We start from the raw sequence: 10,943 nt of genomic DNA, 5'->3' as shown, positions 1-10,943 counted from the left end.
GGCCGACCTGTAGCACATCGTCACCGGCCGAAGTGACCTCGACGTGAGATGTGCTCGCCGACAAATTCGGCATGCATACTCCTACACTCCCAGGTTTCTTTGAAGTTGGCCCGTGTACCGAATTTTCCGGAGGATGGTCAACATGCATAGCGGTTACCTCCGAGGATTTCGGACTGGTAAGGCACGACCTCTCGGAAATCTCAAATGTGGTGCGTGAAGCCTACGCCAAACAATGCCTATATAAAGGCACCAACCCCCATGACACAGGGTACGCATGATTACTGTACTCTCTAGCACTCAAGCTCTCAAGCATTCAACTTGCATTTACAACATACTTATTGACTTAAGCATCGGAACGACCTTGCCGAGTTAGCTACTCCAGGTTCTCTAATAAATTATTTTACAGATCAATCTAGCTCGCCATCTACCTGGAGTCCGGATGGCCCTCCAGCTTTCCAAAATCCAGCTTTGCAACCAAAATGAAATGATATTGGGATCCACGTTAGAGATCTATGGGTCATTTAAAGAAGATCATTAAAACGACCCGACAAACCTGCTCCATTTGGCGTGTCTTTTTGTACAGTTTTCTTGCTGTTTATAAGTTGGGCAGATTAATTATGTTAATTATGCTGAGGTTTTTATTTTTGGTTTGTTATAGATTTAATCGCAAAGATGATGCGTGAAAAGATGCGAAAATTTCATTTTAGACTAATTTCGAAAAACTCTAAATGATTTTTTTTTCATTTTTCTCGCTTTACTCTAGCACAAAAAGATATAGAAAAATGCACAATAATCAAACTACCTTCAGACTCCTCGGATCTTCATGCTCAATCCATCTAAAAACTATCAGAAGATATTCGCAAAAGACTTACAAACGGCCCTTTAGCGTTATTATTATAAATACCATTAGTGTCTTATTAATCCAGCTTCCCGACAAATACACACGTTGACTCACTCACTAAAAGCATGAGAAGAGAAGACAATATGTAGACTCCACTCCAGAGAGCACTTCCTGCTTTGTTTTTGTGCTTCCTTCGGCACTTTGTTTATTAATTACTTTAATAAAACTAAGCTTATTTATAGTTCTAAACATGGTTAATTAATTCATACATGCATCATCCATTCAAATGACTAAAATACCCTAAAAGACAAAATTAGTTTGCTTTGGCGGCAGAGCAGGCACAGTGCACACTGCACAGCACAACAAAATGGGACGAGACCCACGCTTAAGGCGTTGTATATTCATATTGAATACTGATGTGATGACGTCGCAGGGGAGGGGGATTCGTTGCTTTCATTGGACTTTGAATGCAGGGTTCAGATTGTCTGATCGAAAGGCTTGCGCCTTCTGGTAGACTGGCAATCGTATATACGGGAATGACAAAACGATGTCGCCTCACACCACAACTCACAGAAAGGAAAATGACACAACGATGCCTGAGGCTGATTGCACGCTGCACGGCTGCAGCCGGCCAGGCAGCAGATATGCAGAATGCCTTCAGTTCACGAGGTGTGTTTGGGTATTATGATTATGAGGGAGGGAAATTTTCGTCATCATGGAGATGAAATCTAAGAGGACCAAACAGAAATCTCGTGAGTCGTGATCAATCGAGGCTGTGTGGGGTCCATTTGTTTTTCTACGGTCGGTCTACTCCAGGCCCAATCACGAAAACTGCCAATTTACTCACTGGCTCTGGCTCTGTGGCTCCAACTCAGTCGCTCTATCTCTGGGCTGAAGTATCAACTCTCTTGTCACTGTTTCCCAAGCCTAACTCTTCTTTTTACAGAAGAGTCTACTCAAATTGTTGACCTATTTGTGAAGCTCTTTCTCCTTTACGGTTTGAGTTTCAACTCTCCAATTTCACACTTCTTTAATATTTTTCTTCTCTCTCTCTCTCTCTCTCTCAAATCTAGCATTTGCATCATATCTGGTATCTGACATGGTGGTTGAGCTTCTTGGGCGGTTCCAATTCGTCTTATCTCTACATATGCATATGTCCAGATTCTTAATAGTTCTTCACAGTGTTAGAGATCTCGTTGATCGAAACATGTCTGGTTCCCAGGTCCAGGTGTGCGTTTATTTTCTTTTATTTATTTTTTTGTTCTTCTTTTGCTCTAAATCCACGGCTGAGATTTTCTTTTTCCTTTTTTTACTTCGGTTCTCTTCTTGCTGTAATTTTGAAATGCTTTCGTTTTTCTTGAGTGTCCTTTTTGATTTCTTCTTGACCTTTGGATGTGCATTTACTCTACGAAGGTTTCTTTGCAGTACGTTTGCAGAAGCAAAGAGATGTAACTCTGATAGGTTTTATGTGCTTCTCGCTTTTGGCTTTGATTTTCGGTCCTCGACAGAAATGTCTTGCTTTTAATCTATGTAATTTTAGATTTTCTATTTTTTTTTTTACATTTTGTTCCTTTCTCTTTGAATGCTATTTAACTGTTTTCTAGGTTGACCGCATTTAGCCGCTCTGTTATTTCTTTTGACTTTTCTTATTTCTTAGAGAAGCTTGTTTTGAATTTTTTGATCTCTTGAAAGGAAATTCTAGGGAGAAATTTCTATCTTCTGTTTTAGAAATTCTGCATTTTATTCTTCCTTTTCTTATTCTGGTCTTATGAGGTTCATGTACTCTGGCAAGAAGCTTCTGCACTTTTAGGGTTTCCTTGTCTCTTGGACGAGTCGCGATTTGTAACAGAATGCTACTTAGGTTTCTACTATTGTCCCCTTTTTTGTTTTTTATTTTTTGGTGGCCTAGTGAGTGGAAAATGAATGTACCATGTAGCAGATTAGCATGTCCATTCAGTTTTGGGCTTCAGAGAAGATCTATTTTCTTGGGTTATCTGATAGATTCTCTGATTTCCATCTCATGAATGGGCAAAACTCTACCCAGTAAGGTTTGTATGAAATTACATTTATGGGTTTTAGACATATTCACACGATATAGGACTCATCTTATTCGCATGATACAAGGTGAAGTCTGTGCAATATTTTGGTTGTGCTTTTGCATTTATTTTCATTTTATGATGTCTTTGAGTTTAATTAGTGTTATTTTTCCTGAACGTATTTGGCCAGGACTGAAATCTTTTGTAAGAAATAGGTTCATCAAACTATTTATCAAAAAAAAAAAAGGTTCATCAAACTTAAAATGGATCAGTACGAAATACTAGAACAGATTGGAAAGGGAGCTTTTGGTTCGGCACTCCTCGTGAGGCATAAGCATGAAAAGAAAAAGTAAGGATTCTGTCCACCTTATTACCCTTTTCTCTTTCTCATGCATTTCATTTGTAGCACTAAATGATCTTGAAATGGTAATAAGTGTTTGATAGCATTTTGTTACCTTGTGACTTAATACTTTGTTAAAATTTTCTCTTGCTTTTCAAGATATGTCCTAAAGAAGATTCGTCTTGCCCGCCAGACAGATAGATGCCGGAGATCAGCACACCAGGAGGTTGGTTTTCTTTAATTGTGGTTTGTTATTCATTTTTCTTTTCCTTTTGTTGCAGTCATATCTGATTTAATCATTCTCATTATTGAAGAACTCATTTTAATTGTAGAACTCATTTAAAAAGGGTAAGTGATATTATAGGATTGAAAATTTTGAAATGGAAGGATTGGATGTTATCTGTTACAGTAGAGTTGTTTGAAACTGAGTGTCACAATAGGAACATCTCCGACAAATTATAAAAGGATAACCACCACTTTCAATTCCACATTTTAGGTCATAAGATGTTGCCTTTGTTTACCAAAAAGGAAACTAACTTATTTTCAACCTTTGAAATGAATAAAAGAGTAAAATGCTGATTTATTTTTTTTTTCTTGTGTAGATGGAGCTTATTTCCAAAGTACGAAACCCATTTATTGTGGAGTACAAAGATTCTTGGGTAGAAAAGGTCAGTAAGTGATCTTCTTTGAGAATTGAGGCCACCTAGGGTTATTGATTTTATTTGATCATGATATCTTGTATCTGTTTCTATCTTCAACATTGTGTTAAAGATTAAGTATCTCTTCATGCTTCTCAGATGAAGATGTTTGTGCTTGTGCAACTTTGATGTTTCCTGCAACTTTATGTTATGTAACCATGTATTGTTTCTCTCTCTCTCTCTCTCCATTTTTCCTTAGAGCTCAAATGGATTTCAATGTTACAAAATTTTATGTTTTCTTACTTGGTGCAAGTTTCTATGTGGAATGAAGTATGTGTGACGTATCCATGTGAAAAGATTGTAATGATGTTGTTCCCTTGTATCCTGAAAATGAAATGTTTTATCTGATCATCTTCAGTTGGAAATAAAACTTATTTGATGCCTTTTACATGGTGTAAAACTTCTAAAGGGATCTTTCCATAATCCTTATCCAATATTTGCATTGTTGATGTCTTTGGTACAGGGTTGCTATGTGTGCATTGTGATAGGTTATTGTGAGGGAGGAGACATGTAAGTTGATCTTTCTTGCAGAAACCATTTATTTGTGAAGTGATGGACATCTGGATCATGAAGCCTTTTGTGCATTTTGTACAACTCTTATCTTTTTTGCCTTCTCATTTGGTTGTATAGGGCAGAAGCCATTAAAAAAGCAAATGGTGTTCATTTCCCTGAAGAGGTTGTTCACTTTGGAGTAACAAAGCTTCTATAATTTTATGTACTTTCATTTTATGTGTTAAAATAACTTTCGACTTTAGGTCCTTCTCTTTGGCACTTAACATTCAAAATGTGTACAGAAACTCTGCAAGTGGCTTGTTCAGCTCTTAATGGCTCTTGATTACTTGCACATGAACCATATTCTTCACCGTGATGTAAAGGTCAGTAGCATCTCTTTGTGCTTTTGTTGTAGTTAGCTAGCAGTTGCTTGTGTCTGTTATTTCTGAAGTATTGAAGCTGGTTTATACTGATTATTCCACATTCTGTTCAGTGTTCAAATATATTCTTGACCAAAGATCAGGACATACGTTTAGGTAGGTGAATGACATTATTTACATGCAGATTCATGAATTGCATCATATATATACTAAATCAACAGTTTGTGTTGATCTACAGGTGACTTTGGCCTTGCTAAAATGTTGACATCAGATGACCTTGCCTCCTCGGTAAGTAAGAAGGTTGATAAAGTGGCTCTACTTCCAGGTTCAGACTGCTGTGTCTAAGTAGGGATTTTCACCCATAATGCAGGTTGTGGGAACCCCTAGCTATATGTGCCCTGAGCTTCTTGCTGATATACCTTACGGTTCTAAATCAGATATTTGGTCTTTGGGTAACCTTCTATTTTAAAATGTTATGTAGTTTTGTTTGAATATCCCTTAGGTGGATATGTGATATATATTTCATTCTGTACGTTTTCCAGGGTGCTGTATGTATGAGATGACTGCTCACAAGCCTGCTTTTAAAGCCTTTGTAAGTGGAAGCCCTCTTTTTGCAATCCTATCTACCCAAAATATGTATATTGTTTGTTTGAGTTCTGTAATGTTGCTACACTAAAAAGAATGTTTCTTGTGTTTAGATATTAATTGCCAGATTGGCTGAAACCTTATGGCATTATATCACTCCTTATCTTTGTTTGGAAAATATATATGAAATCCAGTGCTTGTTTTTGAACTTTTGGCACCTGAATTTATCCATAGATACAGACAGATCACTAAATGAGGACTTTTACTGGCTGCTTGAAAAGAATGAATTTGTTCTGATTATCCCAACATTATTGAAGTCCAAGAGAACATGAGGTCACTTGAAAATGCCCATTTTATTCTCAGCTATTTTTTATGGTAGTTACTTGGATTCTCTGCCAACTTACATTTATACAGAATAAGTTTGTCACGTGTTGAAGGCTTCTTAATGTGCAATGAAAGAAATTAATGAAGTAGTTCATGTTGTCTTTCTACATCAAGGTTTAATGTGCTAAAGTACAGAGTTTCAAAGTAATAACTTATAAATGGTGCTTGAAAGTTAATTTTACTGTTATGTCATTCTTTGAGACCCTCTGTGTTGTGGATATGAATTTTACCTTACCTTATTTGTGGAGCTAGCTCCTTAATTGTTTCAGCATGTCTGTTTAGTTTTTAACTGCACCAAAAAGATATAAACCAGGTTGTGTTAAAAGCAACTTATATGGAATTTTGCCTTTTGTTTTCTGAGCAGGATATGCAAGCACTGATCAATAAAATAAACAAGTCCATAGTGGCACCACTTCCTACCATGTATTCTGGGGCATTGTGAGTATTCATCTTATGGCATGTTATAGCATCCAGTCCTCATAATAACTTTTGTGAGTTTTACATGAAAAGTCTGTTAAATGAACCAATTTCTGGTCATTTCTAATTTTTTGTAAACAAGTCGAAAGAGGACCAGTAGCCATAATCTTAATAATTTGTTCCGCCCCCAAGAATGTTCCTCATGAAATGCTAGTGGGTGGTAAGAACCTGACCATATAGCTAGTATTCCTCTTCTTGAACACACGTTTCATAAACATTTAATGAGATCAAAGCATGGCAACAGCATATGGTTTAAGATCTGGGAAAAACCTAATTTATCCTGTCCTTGGTATTTTAGTTGGTTATTTGTTATTGTTCATGTCTTATCATATATGTTCTGACTTTGATTGCTTTTATGGTTCTCTGGTTTTTCTTGTTTGCATATACAGTCGGGGGCTCATCAAAAGCATGCTGCGGAAGAATCCAGAGCTGAGGCCAAGTGTATGTACTACTACTATTACACATGTCAACATGCACATTTATGTGTTTACCTAAAAAACATGCACATTTATGCATGTGAAACCTCTAGATGGCCAAGTTGTTCTGCAGATGTCACTGTATAGTAGCAGTTATTTGTTCTGGCCGTGGAATCCATCATTTGGTGGGTCCATCTGGAGATCCTCAAGGAAAGATAATGACATAATTAGGTTGTTTTAGCCAAGCTACAATTATGAATCCTTTGGACTGTGTTTGGATCAAGATGGACGTTGAATTGAATTCTGCTCCATCATCCGTTCCAAGGGGATTTATGTCTTTAATAAACAAAAGGAGAATTGTTGAAAAATCCAAGTAATATTGGATCTTCTTTCTTCTACGAACTGACCTAACAGAATGCGAAGGGAATGGTTATGAATGTCTAGTTACATCACTTTTTGGTAAACTCAATTTAGCTAGCATTAATCCCAACTATCTGGGGTTGGCTACTTTGCTTCAATTTTTTGCTATATCTCCTAATTGGGGCCCAAAAATGTGGGTACCTTGGCTGTCACCGTGTGCTATGGCACTGGTTCACCTACTATTGGAGAGTATAGTCTACATGAGTTGAAATTTATTTTCCTATGGTACTTATTTTAAATATTTATTCTCAAGTTCTGTCTCTCCATTACACTTCAGTCTGCAGAGCTGCTCAGGCATCCACATCTTCAACCTTATGTTGTTAAGGTTCATCTGAAGATTAATAGCCCTAGACGGAATACTTTAACAGTCCATTGGCATGAGTCCAATTTGATGAAGAAAACTAGATTTCCGGACTCAGAAGTCATTCCTTTCAAGGACAAAGAGAAAAGGCGATCATTCAGCAATAATAGGATCTTGAATCTATGTGTACCTGAAGAGGATTCTTTAAGTACTACTCGAAGAAAACAGGAGCTGCCGAGTTACCTGGATCAAAAGCTGTCAGAATTATCGGTTGGCAGCACCCATTATGAGATAGGCAGTGATAAGCGAACAATTGTGAAGACAAATATTGCGAAGACACCAAGATTGACTCCATCAAAAGTTTCTGCCATTCCTAGGACACGGACAGGACCATCAAAGTTTGGTTCAAATCGTGAATCAGTAAGCTCATCACCCTGACATAATTTGTAGAGATCTTTCAAACCCTTAAATGGTGGTTATAGAAGAAGCACTACCTTAATAAGAAATTGTCATTTCTAGCAGCATTACTGTGGTATCCAATTTAGATATGCATATTACAAAATAAACTTGAGTCATACGGGTATAATCATCTGATCTGCTATGCTTTTTAGTGGCATAGGGAAAAAAAGACTGGGTCTACAATCATGCATTATCCTGTCAACCACTCAATTGAGTCTTATAACTTTAGCATTGTCTGGACCCTGCCTGTTCTTAGATTGTAATATTATAATTCTTACTAGTTTCTGCTACTTGTATTTATTCCTGTGCCACTTTGGAGTTAATCTCTTGTTCATTTCTTGATTGCATTATATGCTCTTATGTGCAGTTTCCTATGTCACGCACTCCAGCAAGTAAATCTGCTCGGTCCACTCGTCGAGCCTCGTTGCCATTGCCTACAAGAGCTGCAACCCTGGAAACCCCTTATAGATCAAGTGTTAGTCTTCTCCAACGCATGAACTCCCCTGATGTGTCTGTGAATGCCCCACGTATTGACAAGATAGCTGAATTTCCATTAGCCTCGTCAGAAGATCCCCTCTATCCCATCCGTCGAACATCATCTGCACAGGGGTCTACCAGTTCTTATTGTTGTGATCACTCAATCACAAAGGACAAATTTTCAGTCCAAATTCATGATAGAAACTTTTTGAGGCCAAGCTTCATGGATGGCTGGAATGGGATTGGACGCAGCACCTTTGAGCTTGATGTGGAGGATGGAAGTGAATTCTCAGATAGGAATCCAACAGTTGGCAGCAGGGAATCATCAGATTTACGGCAGCGTCGGTTTGACACTTCATCATACCAGCAACGGGCCGAGGCATTGGAAGGCTTACTTGAATTTAGTGCACAACTTTTGCAACAACAGAGGTTTGAAGAACTTGGTGTATTATTGAAGCCGTTTGGGCCTGAGAAAGTCTCTCCAAGGGAGACAGCTATCTGGTTGACTAAGAGCTTCAAGGAGAATACAGTAAAGCAAGAAGGTTAAAGAATTAGAGACCATTGCAACATGTATGGTACTAGAGTTGGTGCTTCAAATTTTCAGAACCGGCGGGGTAAAATAAAATAAGAAAATGATGTCATTAGCTGTTTTGTGGCTTTGGTTGTCATTGTCTGCAACTGCAAGAATCGGCAGCAAGTGGAGTGGAAAGTTTGCACGCAGAGGTTGCAAAATGGTGCCTTGCATTGACTTGAGAGTTCTTTGGGACGATTGTATGTGGAAAGTGTTTGTCTCAATGGTTGTTTTTAAAAATGTTGGCGGGAAAATGGATAGTTGTGCCGGTCAGATTGTTGAGAACTAAAATATCATGGACGGATTTTTCCCAAGGCAGGGTAGAGATTTTGTTCCAAGTGCCGAATGCCTGAGCCCATGCGGTCCAACCGTGGATCACAGAATCTTCCACAATGGTGATGGAGAGGGCTTAGTTAATCACAAACTCAGTCTTGAGTATGTTGTGCAGCAGCCAGCAGGGGCACTTCCTTTCCATGATGCTAACAATAGCAATATAGCATTTGGTGGAACCTCCTGTGATTTCGCATTGTCATGCAAAATTTGGAGGTCTTACAAAAGCTACAATGACTTGGTTTAACCCTTAACATGAGCATGTGTAAGTTCGGAAACACCCATGTTTTATATTATGAAGGATATGTAGGTACAATACAACAAGCACAACATTCAAGTTTTTACCACACCAAAATGTTCATGTTTATCTGACCATGAAGAAAGCTGTCATAACCATACGCTTGTGGAAAAAGACGGGGCAATTCTTGGCTTGTTAATCGTTGGTTAACATTTATTTTACATATACAGCAGAGATGTAACGTATTAGATATGGAATTGTATTTGATTTTTGACCCTACTTGATATAGGTAGTTTTCATATCCATTTCTCCTTCACAATTTGCGTAATAGCATTCCACAGGCAGTCAGGCATGACTCTTGAATGTGATTTATAATTTTCCAACTTGCAAGGTGGTTCATTCTTCATCTAAGCTATGGTCTATGGGTCACGGTCCCTTTGGTTCACAGTCCGAATCGGGAATGGTTTATTCTCATAGATTGTTTGGTTTAGATAGCAATGGGAATAGAAATTGTAATCGGCAAGAATGGATTTCATTCCCAATAGAGGGGCAGGGAATGGCCATCCCTCAAAAGCGGGGTTGCCATTCTAGGATTGGGAATGAGGTTCCGATTCTGCTCAATCAAACAGTTAGAATCAATAGCCCATTCTGATTTTGATTCCAGACCCCTGTTACCGTAAACAGGGTCTTAGTTTTGTTGGCTTTAGGGTCTGATTCGCAAACAGGACTGAAATTGGAACCGAAATCAACTACTCTTGATGCTTGTTTGGTTCAATCAGGAATCAGAATCCGATTCCGATTGTCGTTGTTTGGTCTATTGGAAGTTGAAATAGGAATCAATTGAGAATTTTCAATTTTGTATTAGTTTATTTATTATTTTCTTATTATTTTATTAATATTTTATAAATACAGAATTATTATTTTATTAGTATTTAATAATTAATATCTTAGTATTTATCATTAATTTAAGAATATTTTATTAATATACTAGCGGGGACCCATGCGGTGCACGGGATTTGTTAAGGAAAGCTAAACAACAAAACACTAGAGTATATACAATTGTTTTATATTTTTAACTTTTTAAATAAGATTAATTATTTGTATTTTATAATACTTTTAATAACTTTTTACAATACAAAAAATAACAATAATTTATTTTAGTTAAGCTTGTTCATCGAACTAATGAAACCAACCAACCCGACCAACTCGACCCGAATTGTTCAGTTTCTAATATTTCCAGTTGAAATTGGGATTAGTTTCGCTGTGGCCATTTGTAAATTGATCAAAATCGAATGACCCAATCATAGATATATATTAATATTTTTATATTCTAAATATAATTTTTTTAATACAGGAAAGTGGGGAAATTCCCATATTTCTTAGTCTCAAATATTTTATGTTATAAATTTATTTTTTAATAATATTAATGTACTTTTTAAAATTTAAAATTAAAATTTCAATGTAATCTTTTAAACCAATTGAGCAAACCGAAAATCAA

General features: G+C 37.2%; 1 protein-coding gene across 6 annotated transcripts; it reads left to right on the top strand.

The window, feature by feature from the left end:
* The first annotated feature begins 1,686 nt into the window (after positions 1 to 1,686).
* On the top strand, positions 1,687 to 9,758 carry LOC104596602 (serine/threonine-protein kinase Nek2-like). 6 transcript variants are annotated; one of them, XM_010257855.3, is made up of 15 exons: positions 1,687 to 2,069; positions 3,068 to 3,226; positions 3,377 to 3,443; positions 3,820 to 3,885; positions 4,379 to 4,425; positions 4,546 to 4,591; positions 4,710 to 4,790; positions 4,901 to 4,943; positions 5,026 to 5,075; positions 5,158 to 5,239; positions 5,330 to 5,379; positions 6,121 to 6,194; positions 6,623 to 6,674; positions 7,347 to 7,790; positions 8,197 to 9,758. In XM_010257855.3, exons 2-15 carry the CDS (start codon positions 3,141 to 3,143, stop codon positions 8,851 to 8,853), a joined length of 1,845 nt encoding a protein of 614 aa, XP_010256157.1. In that variant the 5' UTR covers positions 1,687 to 2,069; positions 3,068 to 3,140; the 3' UTR covers positions 8,854 to 9,758. The 6 variants fall into 6 exon arrangements, with proteins under 6 accessions (XP_010256157.1, XP_010256158.1, XP_010256153.1 ...); XM_010257856.3 differs by lacking the exon at positions 1,687 to 2,069 and adding an exon at positions 2,220 to 2,702; XM_010257852.3 differs by lacking the exon at positions 1,687 to 2,069 and adding an exon at positions 2,338 to 2,965.
* Positions 9,759 to 10,943: the final 1,185 nt, after the last annotated feature.

The sequence above is a fragment of the Nelumbo nucifera genome, chromosome 1, assembly GCF_055504915.1.
Source record: "Nelumbo nucifera cultivar China Antique chromosome 1, China Antique-T2T, whole genome shotgun sequence".
In the NCBI taxonomy this organism is placed as follows: Eukaryota; Viridiplantae; Streptophyta; class Magnoliopsida; order Proteales; family Nelumbonaceae; genus Nelumbo; species Nelumbo nucifera.
The sequence above is the reverse complement of the archived record's forward strand: the minus strand, read 5'-3'. Positions and strand labels throughout refer to the sequence as shown.